The 25,633-nt window shown below is 41.5% G+C and overlaps 1 protein-coding gene and 1 non-coding gene across 2 annotated transcripts; both read right to left on the reverse strand.

Annotated features, from left to right (window-relative positions):
* Nucleotides 1–1,385: 1,385 nt before the first annotated feature.
* On the reverse strand, nucleotides 1,386–24,673 carry HAUS6 (HAUS augmin like complex subunit 6). The gene is made up of 17 exons (XM_064140020.1): nucleotides 24,627–24,673; nucleotides 24,432–24,524; nucleotides 23,665–23,743; nucleotides 22,316–22,445; nucleotides 21,605–21,752; nucleotides 18,487–18,552; nucleotides 18,303–18,354; nucleotides 17,927–18,106; nucleotides 16,572–16,753; nucleotides 15,870–15,999; nucleotides 14,821–14,920; nucleotides 12,141–12,228; nucleotides 10,662–10,710; nucleotides 9,866–10,051; nucleotides 9,012–9,147; nucleotides 7,510–8,499; nucleotides 1,386–1,729 (listed from the first exon to the last, which is right to left on the reverse strand). Coding segments are annotated over exons 1-17 (2,673 nt in total). The 5' UTR covers nucleotides 24,629–24,673; the 3' UTR covers nucleotides 1,386–1,667.
* On the reverse strand, nucleotides 10,842–10,971 carry LOC135173757 (small Cajal body-specific RNA 8). Its single transcript, XR_010301425.1, has one exon. It is a non-coding gene; the product is annotated as a small Cajal body-specific RNA 8 (non-coding RNA).
* Nucleotides 24,674–25,633: the final 960 nt, after the last annotated feature.

Below are 25,633 nucleotides of genomic sequence, written 5' to 3' on the forward strand. Positions count from 1 at the left end.
TTATCTGTAAGTTTTCTTATGCAACTTGTAACCATGAGTAGCAGTGTAGCCATAAAGGGCAGTACAGCCTGCTAACCAAGAAATCCCTACTCCAAACTTCTACCCTCTTATACATACCCACAGGAGCACAGCTGACAAACACACTTCTTCAAAGATGGAACCATGTGCAGAGGAATAGGTGATACAGGAGACATGTTTGCTACAGAAGAGCAGTTATGATTCAAGTGTTTCCCAGATGCTCTGTAGCAGGAGAAAGAAAAAACAAAACACATCCACCAAACAACCTCCCTCTTCAGCAGTACTCCCTTGAAACGATTATGTCAGATCTAGGAACCTCTATCAGAGGCAGAGTGCACAACTAGAAGGAAAGGCTGCACTACACATCTCAGCTGACAGACTCCTTCCCTAGGGCAGCATGCCCCAGGTTCTTCTCATAGCATGCCAGAGATCAGGAGTCCTGCTTTCCAGCCTCCTACCAAGGCATGAAAGCCCTGTCACCAGGGGAATTTTTGTGAGGTCATCAGCATGAAGCTCTAGAACCCAGGTCTGCAAGGAAAACAGCTGGGCCTACTCCTGTCAGGTGATAGCTAGAATCTGACCTTCCAATTTTCTAGCTGTTTGACTACAATGAGATCAAGATGTAAACATACTATTAATAAACATTTCTGGTTTAGCAGCTAACAAGTTAGCAGCCACATTATAGCTTCTGCAACCAGCCTCATAAATCTCTTTTCAAAAACGTCAAAGTTTGCTTTATAAGGAAGATTTCAAATTGTCCCAGGTTGAGAATTAACAGGGCTAAAAATCCTCTGGATACTAGAAGATTGTTATTAAATCCCATAATTCTGCTATCTCTTATTAAATTCATGGCAAGGCCAGACTGTGCTCCTTTCCTCCCCATCTCTTCACAGAGAGAGTGATTTCCCATTGGAATGGGCTGCCCAGGGAGGTGGTGGAGGCACCGTCCCTGGAGGTCTTCAAGCAAAGACTGGATGAGGCACTTAGTGCCATGGCCTAGTTGACTGGATAGGGTTGGGTGCTAGGTTGGACTGGATGATCTTGGAGGTCTCTTCCAACCTGGTTGATTCTATGATCCTGCCCTGTGTTGAGTGAGAGCCAATTTACTGGATGGACATATAAGGAATAGGCCTGTTTTGGGGCCTCCAGAGGCTTGTGTTTAGGCTCAGTGGAGGAGCACCGGGGATTATAGATTTAGTTTGGGGCTGGGGGAAAATTCAAGGGGGTTCACCCTGGATGCTGTATTTGCTTTGTAATGTCTGTCTCTCTCTCTCTCCAAAAATAATTCTGTATTTTCCCTCTAGTTTCATTTGGGAGATTCATTTCCATCATCTCACTTAAAAAAACATGACATAAATACAGGTGGATATTCTCCTTTAATTTCTTTTATTTGCTTTGGAAGAAAGGAGCATAAAGCTATGCTGAAACAGAAGAACAACTTTATTAAGCAGTGCTTGTGTAAATACATCAGACCGTAGGGGTCAATGTCTCTACAATAAGATGGTTATCTGCTAAACTCCAACTTTAACATTCCCACTTCATCACAAGCTATATTATCAATTACAGAGTGCAGCTTCTTCATCTAGACAATGCTTGGAAAAGACAGTACATGCTCAGATGAACCACAGCTGCGTTACTATGCTTCTGCTTTACAAATTCTGTTCTGACGATGGGTCCTTTGTGCCCAGCTGCTCATCCAACTGCTTTGTATCTGGAAGAAAAAGTATACCGGTTGGCACTCCGTAATGCTCCAAAAGCATACGGCACATTAACAATACATATATATATATATATATAGATATATATATATCTATATATATATATATATATGAAATGGTACTTCCAATTTTGACAACTATTCCAAGTAAGATAAAATCATATCATCTTAGTACAGCAGCAATTTTAAACAAAACTTAATTGCAACAATCTGCAATTTAGATCTCAGTACTCCTTGAGAATTGTTCATTGTGTTAAATTCTCAGTACTCTACCACATACCATCTGTTTGCCAAGTCTTGTGCACAACCATTACTGGCACATTTCAAAGATTAACCTCACATGTAACTCAAGACTTCAATACTGGTTACACAAAATGACAATCCTGTCCTTCAAAGGAGTAAAAGACAATGTTACACACAGGATTGGAAAGAATAGGAAATTTAAATGGAAGTACTATCCACAACATGCAAAATACACAAAATTCATATTCAGCCTTGACCTAGTTTTCCATCCTGGTCTGTACCTGTCCTGGAGTCCTGTACCCCTAAATTCCTCTCCTGCCCGGACTTCAGGGGGAAAGGGGAAAAGCTGCCTGGTTTCCCTCCCCCCTCGCCTGCCCTGCAGCTGTGAAGGGGGGGAGGACTGCCCCGTGAAGGGGGGGGGACTGCCCCGTGAGTTCCTGCGCTGGAGCCAGGCTGAGATTGGCCCTGCGCTTTCGCGCCTAAGGTGTGGTAACTCTGCCCTTTGTCTAGCGAAGGTTATAAATACTGGGGGTCTTCCCGCCTTTGGGGTTCCCGCTTTGGAGTTTGCCTGTGCCTGGACGTATGTGTCTGCCTGAGCTCACACACTCCCCTGTGCCTGGACTGCAGAGACCTTCAAAGATTTGCTTTCCTATTGACACCTTTGTGTGCCTAACGACCCTTAACAACCTCTTAACGATTCACCTGCAGCGGCTGGAAAGAAGAGGAAGACAGACCGCAGGAGTCAGCCTGAGTGAGTTATTTGGCTTAGCTTAATTTAGTAAGAAACCGCTATTAATTAATAGCTGAGGCCTTTTCCAACTTCTGACTTCCGAAACTGTCAGATTATTGATGGTATCCTTGTGGGTTAATTCTCATGCAACTGAATCTGCTTATTAAACTAAATTAATCTGGGCGGGTTTTTGGGAAAATAAAATAATAACTATTTTTGATAAATTCCCGACTCGGCCACATATTAATTCCTGCTCTCCGCAACAGTACCAAGATCTCACTAGACCATCATTGTCCAAAAACCCTCCAAAGCCACCAGGCCTCAAAGTCTCCCTCCGCCCCATACATCCCTACCTAGGTCCATCATCTGTGGTAAGTCATGGTGGACATGAGAGGTGCCTGGGGACTGGAGGAAAGCAAGTATCATTTCAGTCTTCAAAAAGGGCAAAGAAGGAGGACATAGGTAACCACAGACCAGGTAGTCTTACCTCCTTCCCCAGGAGGGTAATGGAGCATCTTAGGCACATAAAGGACAAGAAGGTCATTAGTAGCAGTCAACAGGGTTTTACCAAAGGGAAGTCATGTTTGACCAGTTTGATAGCCTTTTATGAGGATATAAGCAGGTGGACAGATGATGAGAGCAGTGGATGTGTTTTATCTGAATTTCAGTAAGGCATTTGTGTTAAGAACTGGCTGGAGGGCCGGGTCCAGAGAGTGATGGTGTCGTGGAAGGGGCTTGTCTGGGTTTTGGGGAATGAAATACGAGGCCGATTTTTAAAGAGTTTAAAAGATTTAGTATTATATATGCTATGGAATCCCCTTTCCCCAAACTTAATTGCAACTACCCCCCACAAGTTCTTTGTATGCGGTTGCAAATTATTATTACAGAATGTCTATGAATAACAAATTAGGAATTCAGCAAAGATTTGAAAGGATTTAGGAAGAGAGTCTGTGGCATGAAAGAGTTCCATGGAAGGCTTTGAGAGATTATTCTGGCTTAAATCGAGTTTTCAGTTACTTACTGGCCAGAGTCAGTTTTGAAGGGTCCCAAATATTGTGGATTGGAACAGTTCAGGAGTTATTAGAGCGCGCTGTCTGAGCTTCCGCAGGTACAAGCCAAGCTGGGCGCTGGCGTCTGAAGGCTGGCGAATACACAGCTCGGAGCGCTGGCGAGTCGGCTCTGCAGTCGTGCCGTGCCGAGCTGTGCTGTGCCATGTGTGTGTGTGTCTGTGTGTGAGAGAGCGAGTGCGAGTGCCCGTGCGAGTGCCAGTTTATCAGGGCAATGCAATGTCTTAAATAGTGTTCAAAGGAAGGTGTATCCAGCCAAACTGATGCTGGCACAAGTCTACAATACCGATTGGCTCAAAGTTATGTGTAAGGCACAGATAGGTTATTTTCTTACTAAAACAACCTGTGGTCCCACCCCAGGAGGCTGGCAGGGTCAGCCCCCAGCAGGTGTGCGTAGGGTGCTCACAGTGTCTCCGACTCAAGGTCCTTTTCCCAAAACAACGTCTCATGTTTACAGCTTACGGCCCGCTGGAGAAGAAATTCTTCCACAGGCTGGGAACAGCAGCTGGTGCCATGGCTGTAGTCATGCAGCGGCGGAGCAAGGTTTTGACCCCGTGATTGATGGTCTTTGAGCCACAATTCTGTAAAAATGAGGGCTTTGCAACCCTCCACCACAGATGGTGAATGGTGCCACATCCAGTTGGCAGCCAGTCACTAGTGGTATGCCACAAGGATCAGTGCTGGGCCCAGTCCTTTTTCATGTCTTCACTGATGATCCGAATGAGGGCATTGAGTCTACCATTAGTAAGTTTGGAGATGACACCATACATTGATCTGTTAGAGGGTAGGATGGCTCTGCAGAGGGACCTGGACAGGCTGGATGGGTGGGCACAGTCCAATGTCATGAGTTTCAACAAGACCAAGTGCCAGGTGCTGCACTTTGGCCACAACAACCCCATGCAGCGCTACAGGCTGGGGACAGAGTGGCTAGAGAGCAGCCAGGCAGAAAGGAACCTGGGGGTACTGGTAGACAGTAGGCTGAACATGAGCCAGCAGTGTGCCCAGGTGGCCAAGACAGCCAATGGCATCCTGGCCTGTATCAGGAATAGTGTGGCCAACAGGACCAGGGAAGTCCTTCTACCCCTGTACTCAGCACTGATTAGGACACACCTTGAGTACTGTGTCCAGTTCTGGGCCGCCCAATTTAAGAAAGGTGTTGAGATGCTCACACATGTCCAGAGAAGGGTAACAAGGGTGGTAAGAAAGCTGGAACACAAGCCCTGTGAGGAGGAGCTGAGGGAGCTGGGGTTGTTTAGCCTGAAGAAGAAGAGGCTATGGGGAGAAGTTATTGCTCTCTACAAGTACCTGAAGGGAGGCTGCAGCCAGGTGGGGGTTGGTCTCTCCTCCCAGGCACCCAGGGACAGAACAAGAGACCACAGCCTCAAACTGTGCCAAGGCAGGTTTAGGCTGGATATTAAGAAGTTCTACATGGAAAGAGTGATTGCCCATTGGAATGGACTGCCTGGGAAGGTGGTGGAGTCACCATCCCTGGAGGTGTCTCAAGATGAAGCTGAATGAGACACTTAGTGCCATGATTTAGTTAATTAGAAGATGCTGATGATCGGTTGGACTCGATAATCATAGATGTCCTTTCCAACCTGGTTAATTCTGTGATTTGACACTGTCTCCTCTAGCATCCTTGCATCTTAACTGAGGCAGTGTGGTCTGGATGATTGAGTAGTGAGGTGAATTGGGAACTGGTTGAAAGGAAAACAGAAAGTTGCGGTTGATGAGATGGAGTCTAGTAAGAGGCCTGTGTCTAGTGGAGTTCCTCAGGAGACTTGAACAGACTGGATGTCTGGACAGGAAGAAGTGGAATGAAGTTCAACAAGGACAAGTGTAGAGTCTTGCACCTGAGAAAGAACAACTCTATAGGTCAGTATAGGTTGGAGACTGACCTTTTGGAAAGCAGTGAAGGGGAGAAGGACCTAGGAATCCTGGTGGATGGAAGTTGACCATGAGCCAGCAATGTGCTCTGGTGTCTAAGAAGGCCAATGGTATTCTGGGGTGTATTATGGCTGTGGTTAGTAGGTGAAGAGAAGTTCTCCTCGCCCTTTACTCTGCCCTGGAGAGGCTGCATTTGGAATATCATATCCAGTTCTGGACTTCTCAGTTCAAGGAGGACAGAGACCTGCTTGAGAGAACCCAGCACAGAGCCACAAAAATTATTAAGTTGAACATCTCTCTTATGAGGAGAGACTGAGGAAGCTGGGGCTTTGTAGCTTGGAGGACACTGAAGGGTGACCTCATTAATGTTTTTAAATATGTGAAGGGGAAGTTGCAAGAGGATGGAGCCAGGGTCTTCTCAGTGATGCCCAATGACTGGACAAGGGGTAATGAGGGGAAACTGAGGCACAGGAAGTTTCATGGAAACATGAGCAAGAATTCTTTCACTTTGAAAGTGATGGAGCACTGGAACAGGCTGCCCAGGGAGGTTGTGGAGACTCCCTCTCCAGAGATATTCAAGATCCACCTTGTGGGAGTCTTAAATTCCTGTGTGATCTGGTATATGCAATCCTGCTCTGACAGTGAGGTTCAGATAGATGATCTTTCAAGGTCCCTTTCAGTCCTTAACCCTCTGTGATCTGCAAAATGATGCAGTAACAATTAGCTCTGTCAAGGCTGAGGCAGGCTGCAAACCTCTCCCACAATAGATAAGGTCTGGCTGAGAGCAGAAAGAGGGAGGAAATGGGAAGAATAGACAGAGGTGTCCATTTATATATGAGATGCAGGAATGATGGGATGAAGTAGCAAATTATTTCACTTTCCAGTGTCCATCTCCCTGTACCTATCCAGTCCTCGGAGGATTTCTCTATAGTAAGATTTCTCTATGGTTAAAACATCCAGTTTTAAACCCACAACAAATGTATATATTTACAGAATATGAACACCTGACTGAACTTAAAAAAGTTCCAACTACCTACAACACATTTCTAAGTAGCCACATCTGATCAGAGTAAACACACTATTTCAAAGCAACCGAATTACCAAAATTTAAGTTCCAATTACTCCATTGATAATGCACTCTAAGGTTTTCAGAGTAGCTGCAGACTACTGTAGGAAATTAGATTAACATCTTTCGTCCTAACTGGAAGATGTAGATACAACTAAAGGAAGTATGTTTCCTGTACTTTATCTCATTGAAGTGGTTTAAGGCTTACTGGAATATTCTAATAAGAGAAACTGGTGCAGAATCTGAATGAGTAGGGCATTGGTCATGAAAGAATAACCATGTTAAAGTCTGTGTGATTCATTGGTTTTCTAAGAGGTATCAAAAAATCAATGTATAAACAATTTGCTCTTCTTGGCTCTTGGACACTGGGTCTGTCCTGCTCCTTCACTTCACTCTAAACTCTTCCACTAACCTTGACTGACCAGATAACACATAGGCCTTGCTAGTTTTCTTTCTGGGGAGAGAGAGGGTGGTGCTGGCCCCTTCTGGACTTTGTCTGGAAAGGGGGAAGATTTGATTTCTGGGTTATTTCTAAATTTTATATAATTGAAAAAAAACCCAAATATTCTTTCTAGATATGCTTGTAAATTCAGCTTTGCTGTACAATATAGCTTTATTTTACTTCCAAGCCATTCCAATTTTACCTGGGTAAGGCGAGGTTCCCAACCCACCACATTCATCTAAGTATACAAATAATCCACCTTCCTATATAGGGTTCAACTGTTCAACATCCAGTGGCAGAACTAGCAAAACTGTATTGCCAAAGTACACTGACACTCACCTTTCAATCTCTCTGTGAGGTCTAATGGAAGACTGTGTACCTCTGATGCCATTTCTGCAAGATGTTCACAGGCCACCAACAGGGATGAGAGGGAATTTTTTTTTTCAAGAGACCTTGGTGATGGTGTCTTGGTAAATTCCTCATCCAAACAGAAGACTTCTTGACTACTGCTAAATTCATCCTCTTTTCTTTCTGGTGCAAGATTTCCATATAAGCCATGACTTACAGATTCACCTTCATTATTTGTTTGATGCACCTCCTCTTCACTTGCAGCTGCAGCTTCCAACAGTCTGCTCTGCATGTTCAACAGGGACTGTAGATTTAGAGTTGAGTTTTTAATATCCCTCTCATCTTCTGAACCACTTGTTGCACACGCACTGTCTATCTCATCAACATCACACTGTAAGCTTGCAGTTTCACTGAAATCTATGCTATCAAGTCCTTCTGGAAGTGTCTCACCTAGTATTCCCAAGCAGTCAGCCTCATGACCAAGAGAACTTAGTAAGAAAGATTCATGCCAGTACAGTGCCCCATCCATTATGGAACCTTGTAAGGGATCTGAAAGTGTTACATTTGTTCTACTGTTGTTTTCTGAAAGAACAGCTGGAGGATCCATGCTCTTCTTTACATATTCAAGTGTCTGCTTCACTGTACTTTCCTCCAAAACAACGTCTGTTAATTCCAGTGCAGTCTTTTGCTTTCCAGATGTTTCCAAAACTGGAGACTGAATTGTATTATTTGTCTTCATCTGCTCTTCAAGTCTAAATTCTGTAGAACTTAAGTGGGATGTCTTTTCCAACAAGGGAGGATCAAAGTCAGGTACAGGATATGCAGGTATCGGAAATGTGAATTTAGAATCTGCTGCCTTCATCATTATAGGAGTAGCATCCACCAGAGCTGCTTCTTTTATTACCTCAGCAGGGGCCAGCGGCATGTCTGATGAGACCTCTGTTTGAATAGCTTTCCTCCATGAGCTTCTAGTTTCAGTAACTAATTGGAATGAAGCCAGATGAAATTTTATTTATCATATTCTAAATTGAACTGTCTTCTCTCCCTTCAGTAACATAAACAACCCAAGATAGAAGACATTTAGCTGCTTTATAGTGTTTATGCTTAGTGTTCTCTCTTAACACAAAGGGGATTCTCCACAGGAAAATAAACAGACCTGTGTTAAACCAAATTCACAGTACTCATCCATCTTATCAGGCCTACTACACTGTGCTACAAAGGAAGCTATTTGGATAACTTGCAGCTTCACTGAAATGAGCTGCCCAGGGAGGTGGTGGAGTCGCTGTCCCTAGAGGTGTTCAAGAGAAGACTGGATGAGGCACTTAGTGCCATGGTCTAGTTGACTGGATAGGGCTGGGGGATAGGTTGGACTGGATGACCTTGGAGGTCTCTTCCAACCAGGTTGATTCTATGATTCTATGTACAGTGTCACTAAACACAGCACCAATTTCTAAGAAATGAGTACTATAAAACTTCCAGAGTTTTAGACTTACGCAAATTTTCTGGAGTTCGAGGAATTTTTGTCCTTGTTAAAAACGGGTCAGAAACCAGCACGTTAACGAGATCATCTAGTGGCATTGCTTTTTCTTCATCACACTGAGGCGACTCACACATCACTGTTCTTGCAATCTGTAGGAGCAAAACCATAACCTCCTTATTCAGAAATAAGGCTAAAAATAAATTCCATTCTCCGAAAGATATGAAAAGTCTGGAACCTCCTGACTTTTCTTCTGCATAAGAATCAGAATGCAATTTTAAGTTTTCTCATCACTTTAAAATAAGTAAATGGGCTCCGAAAGGATATATATAAAAGACTAGTGAAGAACTGCAACAGCATGAAGACTAGAGCTAAAATATTTTAGCAAATGAAAAATAAGTGCAACATGCTATGTGGCATATTTTAAAGTAACTCCTGTGAAGGAATTCCTCAATTAATCCCTTAATGTAATAGTTAAAAGAGGAAATATTTAAATACCTTCTTAAAATTCCCATGCCCATGTTAAACAACACACATAACTTCAGAAACAAAAAGCACTGAATTCTTGATATATACATTAATACACAGATTAAAGTATAGGGTGTTAAAAATCTTATGGCTCTACAGAAAGTGCTCTTCATTTCGCTATGAAGTTACAATTATGATAATTGCAGAATCTCCATGTTTTCAGGGTGTACTTCACTGGGCAGTCACATGTAATACTTGGCGATACAGACTACTGTTTAGCACAAAAAGAGTAACTTTTCACACATGCATATAAAATTGTAACATTTTATGAAATAGTCATTTGTTCTTTGAACTTAATTATTTAAAAGCACACAGACAAAATTTAAAATTAATTTTCCTAACCTCCTCTGCCAGGTCATCTCTGGCTTTCTCAAGATGGCTTTTGTTATTGACAGGACACTCTGTCTGGATAACATGATCAGAAACAGAGGAGGATGCAGGTGAAGTGGAAGACTCATCCTTTTCATTTTTTACAGGCTCTGGAGACACAGGCTTTTTATCTCTTCTGCAAGTTCCAACATGCAAATACTAGGAAAAAATATTAGAAGTCTTAAACTCAAGTGTCAGAAAATTAGCATGAAGAAACTATCATATGAATTATAAGCAGCAATGCTCTTAAGTGTTTAGACAATAAAAATATTTCAGTCTTAAATTTTAGCTAAACACTAAATATTTTTACAATCATACCAAAAGCACAGTGTAAGCAGAAACTAAGACAGGGTGTTTCTCAGAACACAGATGATTTATCAGCAACTACCACAAACACTCCTCAGTGAACAACCATAAAATGGAAAAAAAATATACATCCAAGTTGCTTTTAGGCCACAATGAAACACTTAAGTTCACACAGAACTTAGGAAATCGAAGTCTGACCACTGCTCACACCAAAAGGACTGCTTCACCAAGCAGGGAATCACTGAGATCTTGTATGCTGCACTTAATAACCTGTTACTCCCTAACAGGTAAGCTTTTAGTCTTACAGAACTAACTTATGCTCAAAAAATAAATACAGAACCAAAAAAACAATAACCCACCTCCCCAGATACTGTCTGAGCTTAAAAATAATACGCAGAGCAAGTACCATAGTTTTAACATCTCAGCTAGAAAATTAATTAATAATAATCTTTAAAATTAATACTTCTCTGTTTTCAGATGCTTCTGGCAACTCCAAAGGTGCAGAAGAGAGACTGAAGGAAGGGATGGAAAGGGAGGAAGAGGGCAGGGAAATAAAAAAAAAAAAAAAGACAGAAAGAAAAAAAGACTATTTTAGAGAGTAAGTAAACAAGTGATCTGACACTCTTAGTAGAAGGCGAATGCACATTGTCTGCCCCGTATCTGTCCGTTACGATTTCCCTTAATTCGTCCCGGTCATCAGAAGGCAATTTTATTTTAGGGAGAACACATGACAACTAGAGCAGAATTAGCCCTAGCTGTGTATCAGTCTCCCAAAATTAGTCATTAACAAAACTTGTACCTTGATTACCAAACAGAAAAATGAGCAATTCTAATACATTTTGTAAGCAAGTCCTCTGTATTGTCCCATCAAAGGTAACTGAAAAGTCCTCTGCCAACTTGATAATATTCTTTTACCTAGACATTCTCCCTCTGAACGACCTATAGCTTTCACAAGTCTGTTCCCATATGAAATTACTAATATATAAGAATTGCCTGGCTATCAAAAACTTGACATATCACTCCTGATGAGCACAGTATTAACTCCTGAGCTCTCTAAAAGGTAAGGTAGAGTCCTCACTTGTTAGGTAGCACAGACATCACAATGTTAATATTTGCTATCACCTGTATTTAGAATGGGAGACAGACAAAAATCTGTGCTGTATGAAGTCACAGAGGAAAAGCTAGGCTTTAAGCATTAGCTACTTGGTCAGTTTCTGACATTCATGTACACCTCTATCTACTGAAGTCTAAGTATAGGTCAGCCTTCTTTTGCTAACCCACTTCCTGACCTAGTCGTACCCTTTAAAGTATCTGTAGGAGTTATAATATTGAACACACTGTTACTCAAAAGGTCATGAGGCCTTCTTGTACCAAGCACAATTACAAACAGGCAAAAGCTTTTACAATATTACTGCTTTCTGTTCTATATTTAACTTGAATGGCAGCAAGAGAATTTGCAGAATAAAGTGACTCTAAAAGATTTGTGAGAAAACGCTTGTTGAAGAAAGTTTAGTACAGTAATTCTGTTTGAGAGTCAAGAGTTTTTTGGTTTAGTTTTAGTGTGTTTTATTGTGGTTTTTTTTAAACAAACATAGTGCTCCTGTGAATGTTATTTTGCTCTCAGCCTATACTGTATACATATATCTACCTCAACACAGCCTGAGAAATTCTCTTTTCTCCATCTGCCTCTTAAAGCTTGGAAGACAGTAGCTAAACAGTGAAAAAAATCCTTGCAACCTGACTGCTGCACATCCTATTCAGCAGCAACCAGCTGATCAATTAGTCACCAGCTGGAAAAAGTTACTTTAGTGCTATCCTGGATGCAACATGGAAGAAGACTACTGAAATATCCCATAAAGTCTCAAGAGATGCAATGTTTAACTTCAATGAGTTTCTGTTTTTCCATCACATTTTTATCAATTTCTCATTAACATCATACCACCTTGGTGATGGTGTTGACTTATCCATCACAGTTTCTAATGTCCCATCATCTTTCTCAAAATGTTCTTCATGAAGAGAGTCATAAATATCTAGAAAAACAAAATAAGTTTCATTATTGCTTCAAATTTTTTTAATGAGGCTTCCCAAGTGACACCAGTGACTATTTGCAAGACACAGTTTCTTGAACACTTCAAGAAAATTATATTAATATGTAAGCAAGATAGTGGAATCAATCCTTTTTCGCTTGGGTACCATCTGCAACCACACATGCACTAGCACCTATTTATGTTGCTCCTGACTGCATGTAACCAGGTTAGAAGAGAGCTCCAAGATCATCCAGTCCAACCTATCACCCAGCCTTAGACAATCAACTTGACGAGGGATCCCCAAACTTTTTAAACAGGGGGCCAGTTCACTGTCCCTCAGACACTGTCAGGGGCCGGACTACAGTTTGGTTCCAGCCCAGCAGTGTCAGGGGCCAGACTATAGTTTGGTTCCAGCTCAGTCCCAGCAGGTGCTTGGGGGCTGCAGAGGCCAGCGAGTGGATTAAGTGGCAGGAAGTGGCTGCTTGGTTTCCCCCTCAAACGCCAGCGGGGAGGGAGGCAGGGAGGTTCTGTAAATACTGGCAGGCTGGATTGAGGACGCTGGGGGCTGTATCCAGCCCAAAGGCCGTAGTTTGAGGACCCCTGAACCAGACCATGGCACTAAATGCCTCACATCCAGTCTTTTCTTGAATACCTCCAGGCACAGTAACTCCACCTCCCTGGGCAGCCCATTCCAATGGCAAATCACTCTCTCTGGCAAGAACTTCCTCTTAATATCAAGCCTATGCCTTCCCTGATACAACTTGAGACTGTGTCCACTTGTTCTGTTGCTGGTTGCCTTGGAGAAGAGACCAAACCCCACCTGGCTATAACCTCCCTTTGGGTAGTTGTAGGCAGCAATGAGGTAACCCCTGAGCCTCCTCTAATCCAGGCTAAACAATCCCAGCTCCCTCAGTCTCTCCTCATAGGGCATGTGTTTCAGACCCCTCACCAACTTCGTCTCCCTTCTCTGGACACGTTCCAGTACTTCAACATCTCTCTTGAATTGATAAGACCAGAACTGGACACAGTACTCAAGGTGTGGCCTGACCAGTGATGAGTACAGGGCAAGAATAACCCCCCTTGTCCTACTGGCCACACTGATCCTGATACAGGCCAAGATGCCACAGGCCCTCCTGGCCACCTGGTCACACTGCGGCTCGGGTTCACGTTTGTTTGTTGATGGTGTCTGTCCTCTGGAGCAATTGCTACATGTATCAAAGCCCTGCTTCCCAGGGAGTGACTTAACACTGTCTGCGAAAGGGAAGTAGAAAATAACATCTTTGTTTGATCATGCTTCTATACATAGCCTTCACTTTTGCTTTTCCTTTTCATCCCATTAAATTGCTTATATATTGACCTACGGGCCTCTTGTTCTATTTTCTTGCTCCCCTGTCCATCTAAGTAGAGTGAAATAGCAGCTTTGATTGGCATCTGGCCCCCTGTTAGGGTCAAACCATCAAAGTATTTCTCTTAACTAAACTAATTTCAATTTCTGTTCATCTAAATAGCATTTTCTTTTGTAATCCCAACATCACCTCCAAAATCCAAGCTCATTTCAATAAGTTCAGTAAGATAAAACTTTTGAAGTTACCATGTAATAGGCATAAAATTTGATTTCTCAGTGGCTGGATTCTCAGATCAACCATCTTAACCAAAGAGTGGAGAGAACACCACATGCACCAGTTCATCTCAAGTTTCCTGATGTTATCACAAGTTCACAGAATTATTGCACAGTGCTTTCGTATTTGAAATTAAATGACCTCCCATCTGCAGTTCTGTACCCTTTTCTTTGCAACTTCTAGCCTTACATCTACATAGTAATTGCTGAAGCAGTGGTGTCACCTTTCCAACAAAAAAGTATCTTCTCCCTATTGCTCTGCACCGTCAAATCACACATCTGTTAGGTCATTTTTCCTAAAAGAGACTGCAAAAGTCTTATGAATCAAGCTTCCTTCCCCCCATCCTCTTCCACCTTGCTTCATAGATTTTCATTTATAATCTACACTAGAGACAGCTAACACCTTGTCAATAGCACTACCCAGTAAAATACAATTGGCTCATCTGCTGATTAGTGGCACCTATGTCTGAACACAGTGAGCTCTGAAGAACACTGTTAACCTAGTAACTGATAACAACCAATACAGTGGTCAATTAAGACCTTGATCAAACAGCTGACTATTTCAGACTGCACTTCAGAAATATGCCTTCCTGGAAGGACACCTTCAGTTTCTTCTCCCAGATAGCCAATAGGAAAAGTTTTATCTTCTTTCTCTCTTATTACTCCTCCAACCCAAAGAGACTTTTGTAGAGTGAATGCATTCTCTAGAACCCACAAATAAAACTTTGTACATGTAAATCTGTACCAACATGCTTCGTGTAAGAAAAAAACATCAACAACCGCAGCATTAGAGTTTTTGACACATTAGAAGCGTCAGAGAAATCTCTGAGATGCACCAAGGCTGAAAAACTGCAAGGTAGTGTGGCAGGGAGTCCATCGAATAAAACTGCAACACAAGCAGAGTCTGTTAGACTCCACTTTGAAAAACTGTGGCAGAGGCAGCAGGCGCAAAGTAAAAGAAGATTCTGTTCACCCACCTAAGGCTGATGCTAGATGATGACAAAATACATTATTCTCATCTCTTTCTTCTGCAACATCAAAAGAACAAGGTGGCGAAGATCTTAACAAACCAAGTTGCTTTTTAAGGAAAAACAAGCATGTTACACAAACATACTGGAAAAAAAAGGGTGTATCAACAGAAATTAGCAATTATTTACAGTAGTTTTTCTGCAAACCAGTTGTCAGATTCAATATTTATCTTTTCCTCTTTTTGCTGGGTAGCTGGGCGAAGGTAACCCTTAGATCACTGTGTGCCAGAATGAAAATTATTGTTCATTCTTCAAGCAGAATACTCTACAAGGGAAAGTCAGAATTCAACAGATGTTCAGAATGATAGCACATGAAAGCTCAGTTTCCACTGTGGTTGGACATGGACAAACCAAAACCAATAAGCTTGCTCTCAGGGTAAGATAGTTCCCTCATTAAGTCAGATGCATCTTTTTCAAGAAAGAATAATTCATATATCAATTTGTTACATTGTGCTATCCAATTCCTTATCTTTACATATAAATGCTAAAGCACTGCAACACAAAACAAGCTGTCCCAAGTTGAGGCTATGGTGTTAAAAAAATTTCAGGGGACTAGAAGATTGTTATTCAACCCCATAATTCTGCTATCTTTTTATAGACTCACAAGGTCAGCTCATTCTCCTTTCCTCCTCCTCCTGCCCTGTGTGTGTGATAGGAGCCACTTTATTGGGAATAACATGTAAGTAGTAGGCCTCTTTGGATGGCGGAGGCATTGCTGGCAGGGGGAGGATTGGAGCACTGGGGAGTGTAGATTTGGGTTTTTTAGGATGGGGAAAAATTCAAGGGGGTTTGCCATGGATGGGGTAATTGCTTTATAATGTCTAGCTCAGTATTTTCTCTCTCTAAATATAATTCTGTATTTTCTCTCCTATTTGAGAGTTTAATTTCTGTCAGCTCTCTTTTGAAAAAAAAACACAACACAAGCTTAGCTGTACCTGGTCTCTCCTGTTCACCCTTTCTCACCCCAGAATGAGATAAACTGAACATTCACTACTCACTAGATCCTGATCTGAGATTAAGTCAGAAGGGTGCACACCAAGAAAGCTTTTCCACTTCATTTCCCAGTCTTCCTGATTTCTAGCAACAGATGCACTTCCAGACACACAAAGCTGTTGCTCTATTTTCAGCCTGTAACATATGAACACAGAAAATTAAACTAATATCTGCTGATGGAGATAACAATTCTGCATAAAGATGACGTATTGTGGAGTAAGACCTCTGAGGTATGTATCAACTTATTCATTTATTTATGCCTGCACTAGGAGCTAACTGAAATTCACAGCCTAAAGAAGATCCACTACATAGGTCTTCATACTTTTTACAGAAGTGGAAGAGCTGTAGTAAGAGATACACACTATGAGACATTCACTTAAACTTTGTCTAGGTCAGTTTCAGACACAGTTTGTAAATCCCAGAAATAATTCATACAATAAGAAAATAAAAAATTTAAAAAAACCCACACAAGTGAAGTCTTAAAATAATAATGAAGCAAGTACAAAAGAACAGAAGCTATCTAGAAATTCATCTGTTAAGAATTATAGATAATCAGTATAAATGTAAATTTCCCAGAGGCAAAAAGGGAAAAAAAATTCAAACCAACACGTTCTCACTACAGATTGTTTTAGAGAAGAGTACAAGGTAGGAAGTCATGATGCTTAGACTCAAGAACAAGGAACCAGAGAAAACTTCCAGACAATTACCTCATTGTGTTTAAAGTTTCTTGCTCTTTTTTGAAGCACGCAACCATTCTCTCAATGGCGTGAAGTTCATTGAGTTCAGGTTGACAATTTTCATCTCTCAATGCTCTCAAGGCTTCATTTAATAACTTCATGACTATTAAGAAGTTCAGGTTTTTGTCTTCATATAAACTTCTATTACCATACTTGAAGTATATAGCAAGCAAGGAAAAAATAATTAGTGAACCACATCCATTTCAGTAAGTTTTGTCTTCTGTAGACACAGTAGAGACACAAAGAGACATTGTGTTCTAATTCATAGCATCACAAAATGGTTTGGGTTGAAGTGATCATAAAGAACATCTAGTACCAAACACCCTGCAATGGGCAGGGACACCTTCAACTAAACCATATTGCTCAAGGCTCCATCCAACCTGGCTTTGAACATTTCCAGGCTCAGAGCTTCCACAGCTTCTCTAGGCAACATGTTCCAGTGTCTCACCACCATCACAGCAAAGACCTTCCTCTAACATCTAACCCAAATCTAGCTTCCTCCTGCTTGAAGCCATCATCCCTTGTACTGTCACTATGCATTTTTCTACAAAGTACCTCTCCAACTGTCCGTTACACCCCTTTCAAATACTGGAAGGCTGTGATAATGCCTCTCCAGAGCTTCCTCTTCTGTCGGATGAATGACCCCAAATGTCTTAGCCTGTCTTCACAGCAGAGGTCCTGCAGCCTTCTGGTTATCTTTGTGGCACTACTCTGGACCCAATCTAATAGTTCCATTTTCATCTTGTGCTGAGGACTCTAGAGCTAGGCACAGTATTTCAGGTGGGGTCTTACAAAAGTGAAGAAGAGAGCAAGACCCTCTTCCCTTAATTTTCTTGCCGCTTCATTTTTGATGAAACTCTGAAATACAGCCAGCTTTCTGAGCTGCAAGTGCACATCATTGGCTCACACTGAGCTTCTCATCAACCAGCACCCCGCAAGTCATTCTCCTATTTAATGAGGTATTCTGTTTAACCACTGCCCCAAAAGAAGTGGCAGGTGTAGAGGGCCTATTAATTAAAGCAAGAGCTTAACGGATCACCCTAGCTACAATGTCTAAACCAAAGAAACCAAGTACTAATCAGGCAGACTTACCAATGCAGCTGCAGAATTTTATAAAGTTGAAACACGTTGCTCTTTTTTATTGGCTACAATTATAGCAAGTTTTTACATACTAATTAGATATATTGTCCATCGTTGAGCAATCATTGCTTATCTGTGAAGTACTTTTCCTTTTTAAAAGGTACTTAATCACATCACTGTTAACCAAAAAAAAAAAAAAAAAAAAACTACCCTCCAGTTTATCAAGAAGCATGAAAACTACTTACCTGATGTGCATTTCTTTCAGCTCTGTGAGTTAACACTTTTGGAATTCTGAAAACAACATTTCCATCCAAAACGCATTGACTAAGAGGATCTTCAAGTTCGTCAAGTACTGAAGCCACAACTTCTCTTTCATTTTTCAGAGATGTGAGCATTTCCATTATAAATGTCCACATGCTGCGAACCTAAGTAGGCAAGGACAAAAATGCTCTTTAAATGTCTGCCATAATACCTAAATGACTGAGCATCAAAATAGCATAAAGGCAGATGAAAGAGGTAGCAAATTCACAAGTAGATATGTGGAAAAAACAGCATCTGACACTAAGAGTTAGAGAAATTTTAAGAAATGCAGTATGGTGCCACAACAGAAAAAATGCTCACCTTTTGAATTCTCTCAGCTTCATAACTTTTGTTTTCATCATTTTGTTTCATGCTGTATGCACATGCAAAACAAAAGTTCAAATGGACTGCAATGAAATTCACAACCTATTTTATAAAATAGGGTAGGAAATCTACTTTATATATTCTAAATTAGTTTCCAAGGGAAAAGAAAAAAAACACCTACTTCCAAGACTGTTTCTGCAGGGCTTCATATTCAGACTTCATCTGTTCTATTTCTTCAGTCAAAAGCCTAGGGAAAAAGCTAGCAGTTACTACAGATTTTTGAAACCACTCATGCCTATTGTTTCCAAATCTGCACAATGAGGTAGGTTTGGAACAATGAGAAAGACCTGATACTTGACTTTCTCATCATGAATTTATGTAAAAAAAGGGCAAGAAAACCACTAAGCATAAGCTATAATTTTGCCGTGTTCATGTGTGGTGGGTTGAAGTTACCCCCAAAATAAATAATCAGACTAGTTCAAAAGGTTCGGAAGCAAAAATGAAGCTATATTTACAAGCAAGCTAAACTCTAGAAGCATAAAGTACAATGTATATGTACAAAATATATTTACATTACATACAATTCAGAAACACCACAAGGACCCTCTCGAATTGTTTCCCACACCCCTCTAGACAAAGGAAAAGGAAATAGCTCTCTCCTCAGAGAAAACAGAAAGGCCTGCTGTTAGTACTTTGCCAAAACAAGAGTCTCAGACAAAAGTCAGTGTAGCAAAAGCACCAGCCCAAGTGAAGAAGAGAAAAAGAATAGTGTGTGCAGCAAACTATATACTGATCCAGCAAGCAAATGGAATTTAATATAGACTTACTTTCTTTTGCGTCAAATCCCCTATTTTATTTACCTGGTACTATTTTTGATATTCAACATCTCTGTAATTTGCCTTTCTTATTTAGAATTTAGAATCAGGCTAGAGTGTTAGTTTTAAACTACCACACCATGGAACATTTTTTATTATAACTAAGAACACTAATGAAGTTACTTGAAATATTAGTCACCGATTTAAACTTCCAAATATACTCAGCAATTGCAGCGTACCCAAATCCTTCAGTTTCAAAAAGCTGGACCACCAGCTTCCAAAGCTGAAGTGCTTTTATTAAATGCTTACGGATGTAAAAACACAGTGGCCTGCTTTACAGAAACACGGAAAACCTTCATGATGTCGGCCTTGAGAACCAAAAATACTATACAGAATTAATTTTTTGAACGATACCACTCAAGGTAAACAAGAGTAGTAAGAGTTTTCAAGCAGGCTGAGAGATGCAGAATTACAAAAAACAGATAAGGTTAAGAGACTTCATCCTCTAAAGCCACATGTTTAAGAGTCCTATTGGAAGAAGAGCCTTCAATTATGCTGCTCATGGTCTTGTCAAGCCAAGTCTTGAATGTTTCCATCAAGGAAGATTCCACTATTGTTCTGGGCCTTACATTAGTGTTCAATTGTTCCAACATGAGATTTTTTTTTTACCCTAATGGACATTTTCATTAAGGATGTTTAGCCTGCTGCCCCTTCTTCTGTCACCATACATGTTTTTGTAAATTAAGTACCTCAATCTTCTCTAGAACTACTTCTTAGGTATTGGAAGACTCTTGGAGCTTTGTCTTCCTCAGGTTAATCAAACTCAGTTTCTACAGCTTTCACTCATATGTGTCAATTTCTAGAACTCTCTAGTCATTGTAGTCCTCTGTAAAAATCCTACTTTTCAATCTGAACTTAGGGGACCAAATTGGAACTCAGTATTCCAGGTGTTGCCTTAGAATTTTAAGGTAGTGTGATATACATCTCTTGACCTGATAGCTGTGCTCTTTTTCATACAGCCTAGGAGGCTGTAAGTCTTCTCAGCTACTAGGGCACACTGCTGACTTGCACTCAGCTTGTGTCCCAACCCTACTCTCACCTTGTGTTCTCCTTAGCAGAGCAGCTCTCCAGCCACACCCACAAACCTATGCTGTTGTTGAGGATTATTCCATCCCAGATTCAAGATTTCACACTTATCCTGGTCAAATGTCACCTAAGTCTGGTTGAGCAAGTCTTGAAACCCAGAAAGGCTCTTCATACCTGCATACCTACTTTCCTCACACTTTGGCATCATCTCCAAATTTGGTGGGTTTGCAGTCTGGTTATTCATACCCTTTACGAAGACAAGGAATAGTATAAGACCCAGTATCAACCCCAAAGAAACTCTGCTCATGATTAGCCAGAAGACTTTGAAGTACTACCACCCCTTGGGCTCACCCCTTTAGCTAGCTTCTATCCTTCCAAAGATGACAAAGCAGTTCTGAAATGATGGCAAGGTATCTCTGTGTCTTTGTACAGAATGAGTATAACAATACAGACAGCCACCATGAGATCTCCCTTGATGCCTCTGATCTTGATGCATAAACATGAAATAAAGCAAGTCCTCTTGCTTGGCAACACTACAGACACTGAAACTTTACACCTCCAATGGAAATTCTCCTCCTTTTCTGCCACTGTCACAACAGCGCTGCAGTCAAGCACATTTTCCTACCCATACTCTGTAAATTTCACTGACAGATAATACTGGGGCCACAGAGAGTTCCAGTCATTCTTGTTTTTCAAACAGGGAATGTATTCTATACAAAATAATAAATAATAGCGTAATTCTGCTTCTGGGTCCTGGGTTCTTGGATGTCAGCTCTTCTCTGCAGGGATGGCAGCGAGACATGTGAGAATGGGGTAGCACTGGTTTTTGTTTTCTGTTTTATGCTAGGGTTTTTTCTCCCCATACTTCACTGCACTTCTGCAAATAGACTAAGTTAAGGTAATTATGCATTATTAGATTAGCTAAAGTAATAATGTATTGTGATTATGATATCTTCGGTTATAGTAAATTCTTACCACTTCATCTCAAACTGTCCCCCTCACTTTTGTGTTGGGGTAGCACTCAATCATTACAGGTTTATGTAAATAAAATGGGTCACACAGTAATTAAGTAAGCAATAAAAGTTTTATCCGTTCACATTCTAAAATATGACCATTCTAATGTTAAGATATCATAACGGTACACACGCAGAGAAGTCTCTGTCATTTTTAATGCCTGAGTAACTGTATCTTCCAAAATACATATCTTCTAAATACAGAAAAATTTAGACTACTCTGCTTCTGAAAAGACCCTACAAACAGCAAAACTGTCAAACAAGGTACAGGGGGAAAGGCTCAACAGAACTCATGAGGTAAATCAGACTGTCTCCTCAAACCTTTTTTAAAAAAGCACACAAAATCAACTTTAAGGAAAACATCATTTTAAAAAGCATTACTTACTGTGATTTTTTTTCATATTCTTGCCAAACAAAATCTTCCTGTTGAAAAACTTGCAAAAGTTTACTGCACGCAACTCTACATCTTGCCCTTGCCATGTGTACATCCGAAGATCTTGAATCTCCATCTTCAGCAAAAGATGTATCAATGCCTAAATGAAAGTTTGTGTTACATTATTCATTTGTAGTAAATACACATCTTGCTAATTCACCTAATTTGAATTGAACAAGCCACAAATCAAAATACTCATTTTACCAAGACTGAAATGACACTACACACTGTACGTTGGTTTTTTTTTTCATATTTCTTTCTGTTGTATACATTTTCCTTCACTCCTCTCACTCTTTCCTTATTCTTCAGGACAATAAAAAAATACATGATGTCTACAACAGACAGTTCTGGCCCTTCAAAATTCTTCAAGTTGTGAAAAATACTACAGTATAGCGGTCCAATTATTTAGGATCAAACAATCATTTGTGTGGGTAACGGTGTGCAACACTGCACATACACAGCCAAACCCTGGAGCAAGACCCAATAAGGAACAGAAAGCAGAGCAACCCACACTGTTCTATCAGCAATACCTCTATGCAAATGCACAGTATTCTGTGAAAGACTGTGAACTGAGACTACTTAAATATCCATATAGTGAAGATTTGAGAGTTTCACTGTGAATGTGACAAACGAAATGTATTTATTTTTTCCATTACAGCTTACCTACAGAGTTTTCCTTCAGGTCCTTAACCATTATGTATCTTGCAAGCCAATAAAGTAGTTGAGTAACTCTAAGACCACCAGGACAAAGAAAGAGAGAAGGTGTAATGTATGGTAAACGTCTTTCTTGTACCTTAAGAAAATAAAAAAAAAATCTAAGAGTTAGAAGCCTCAGCAGCAGCTATCAAACATACTGCAGCCTACTTACTAGCTAGTCTGACAAAAAGCTCAAACTACTTTGCCACCACAGAAGAGACTAAAACTTTTTGAATGTTGATCCCCCTGCCATCCCTAGTTCTATACATAAAAGACAGTTTCAACACGAAGACTGACATCAGTGTTAGGTAAATGCTAGAAATCTATGCCCTCTTTGACTGATACTTCTTCCTGCCTTTGAAAAAACACTGTTTTTCATTCGTGTATTTTCCTGATGTCACAGGATCACAGAATGTTAAGGGCTGGAAGAGACCTCGAAAGATCACCTAGTCCAACAGCCTGTCAGAGCAAGATCACCTATGCCAGATCACACTGGATCACATACAGGCAGGTCTTGAGTATCTCCAGAGAGGGAGACTCCACAAACCCCCTGGGCAGCCTGTTCCAGTGTCCTGTCACCCTTACAGTGAAGATATTTTTCCTCACATTTCCATGAAACTTCCTATGCTTCAACTTCCACTCCTTGTCCTGTCATTGGGCTCCATCCTCCTGGCACTCAGCCTGTACATATTTATAAACATTAACGAGGTCATCCCTCAGTCTCCTCTTCTCCAAACTAAAAAGCCTCAGCTCTCTCAGCCTTTCTTCATACGATGCTCTCTCACTCCCTTAATTATTTTTGTGGCTCTGCCCTGGACTCATTCAAGCAGTTCTATCCTTCTTGAACTGAGGGGTCCAGAACTGGATCTAACACTTCAGCTGTGGCCTCACGAGGGCAGAGTAGAGGGGGAGCAGAACCTCACATGACCTACTAACTACAGCCCTTCCAATACACCTCAGAATTGTGTATGGCATTGGCCATCTCGGACACCAGAGCACATTGCTGGCTCATGATCAACCTTCCATCCACCGGGACTCCTAGGTCCTTCTCCCCTTCACTGATAGACTTGTGTTTAATCAAACTCCACTATGCAGGAGCAAGCCACAGCAGTTTTGACCAAAGATTAAGTCTTTATCATGTAAATTCTACCACGTCACATTTTTTTCCTCAAACAAATCTAAGCAAAACTCTGTGAAATAAGGCACAGGGTGAAATAGAATTCTTTAGTAAGACAATTTAGAAGTCCTACCTACAAGCACTACTTTCAAAAACAAATGATAACACAGAAATCAGTTCATCATTAATTGCCACTCACTGAAATAGCCTTTAGCCAGTCACAGCACTTCTTCCTAAACTGAGAATTCGTGACACCAAATCCTGGAACGTAACAGGCTCTTTCATTTACAAAAGGGTGATGAAAAAGAAGAAAAAGAAGAGAAAATCAAATTGAAAGCATTTTCACATATTCAGTTACCTAATTAACTACTGTAAAAATGAAAGAAGACTAAGATTTCTTAGTGGTGCCTCCTGGAGAAGACTAAAACTAAAGGGATATAGCCTAGACTAAGAACAGCAAAGTTTATTAAAAGACATGGTCCTCTTGCTACAATTACAGGCTGTTTCAGAGACAGATTTGTTGCAGAGACGTATTTGTGTCTGAAAACTGCAGAGTGGGGAAAAAACCGGTTAGAAATTTGACAGTTTTCATATCCTTGGTCTTCCACAATTTATTTCATGGATAAGGTAAAATATCTCAGACACAGGAAAAAAAAACTCTAAGGAAGATGGGGAGTTTGCCATTTGCAGTATCTTGTTATCAGTTCTTAACTAGGAAACGTTACTTACTGTTTGGCCACGAAAATAAACAGGAAATGTGGATAATTTAGCTACTATGGAAGTTTTTAACAAACTCCTAAAGTTATTGATGATATCAAACAACTAAATTACAAGGTTCCTGCTACATTACAGAGTTGTGATCAGAAGAAAACTTTTTTTTTAATTATGCTTTTTCTCCCTTCAGCAACTTCATAAACCATGCTTTCATTACGTACACAGCCATAATCTCGTATGCCAAGTACTTACATTAAAGGTTTAGCACGGGAGTAATCCAGCTTAGCACACAGGAAGAGCAAAAGGGCAGCGAATGCACTTTGGTTTGATTTATCGAAAGTTTTCCTAATACATAAACAAACAGATATATCAGAAGTTGTGAGGATGCTAAATTAACATTTTTACTGGCCACTTGAGATCACAAAAGAGTGAAATGTTAAGTCGTACATCAAATGCTTTACTTGCTACATAGTTAAAAACACATTCTCCATCCTAATTAACCAGCTTAAAATAACTTCGGTTAGCGAGTTTTCACTGCGCCAAGTTTTCAAACCACGCGGTACAGCGCCAATCAGCACTCAGTCGACATAACTCTGCGGAATGCATCCATCGCAGTGCAAGAAAACCGGAGTTATGGCTATCTCCTGGGTTTTATTTCTTCAGCATTAGTACAATTCAGGCATTTCCCATCCCACGCACCACCAAAAGCACTAGTCTCCCCGGTGGCCGAGGTGAGACCTTCCCCCCTTCTTAAACCATATCCTCCACGGGGAAATCTGGGACTCCGCTCCAGGGCCAGCAGCTACAAAATGGCTACCCCTCCTCCTTCCCCGGCTCCCACCGCCGCACTTACTCTCTCAGTTTAAACAGTCCGCCTTCAATCTCCGGGTCGAATCCTAGGCCCAGCACGTACAGCCAGAAATGGTCCCTCTGCCACAGCGCGCTCATGGCTCCCAGCAGCTCAGGGCCGTTCCACAGACGAAGCCGAGCGGACCGCAGTCCCCCAACGGCCGCACCGCTCTTCCAGCCCGCCAAAACCCGCCGCGCGCGGGCCCGCCCACAGCCGCGAAACGCCGCGAGACCTCCTACCGGCCTCGCCGCAGCCAAAGCGGGGCGCGCGCGCGCGCTCGGCCCGCCGGCGCCTTTCCAGCGCGCGCTGCCCGGCGGGGGGGCACTGCGGCAGGCCCCGCGCCTGGGCGCTCGGCCGAGCACAGGGACCGAGCCGCCGCTCGGCTGCAGGCCGGAGGTGGGGTCATAGCGCCGCTGCTAAACGGAGGAGGCCCAGAGTCGGGGCCGTGGGAGCGGAGGTGGCGCGGCGCTCGAAACTTGCCCGGAGGAGGCGCCGAAGCGGCCTGAAATGTCATGTAGAACGTCGTGCTCCGGGCAGCGGTGGAAGCAAACGGCCTGAGAGGGCCTTCCCGTTTCAGATAATTTGTAGTAAGATTAAAGAATGT

This window comes from Pogoniulus pusillus, chromosome Z, assembly GCF_015220805.1.
Source record: "Pogoniulus pusillus isolate bPogPus1 chromosome Z, bPogPus1.pri, whole genome shotgun sequence".
Lineage (NCBI taxonomy): Eukaryota > Metazoa > Chordata > Aves > Piciformes > Lybiidae > Pogoniulus > Pogoniulus pusillus.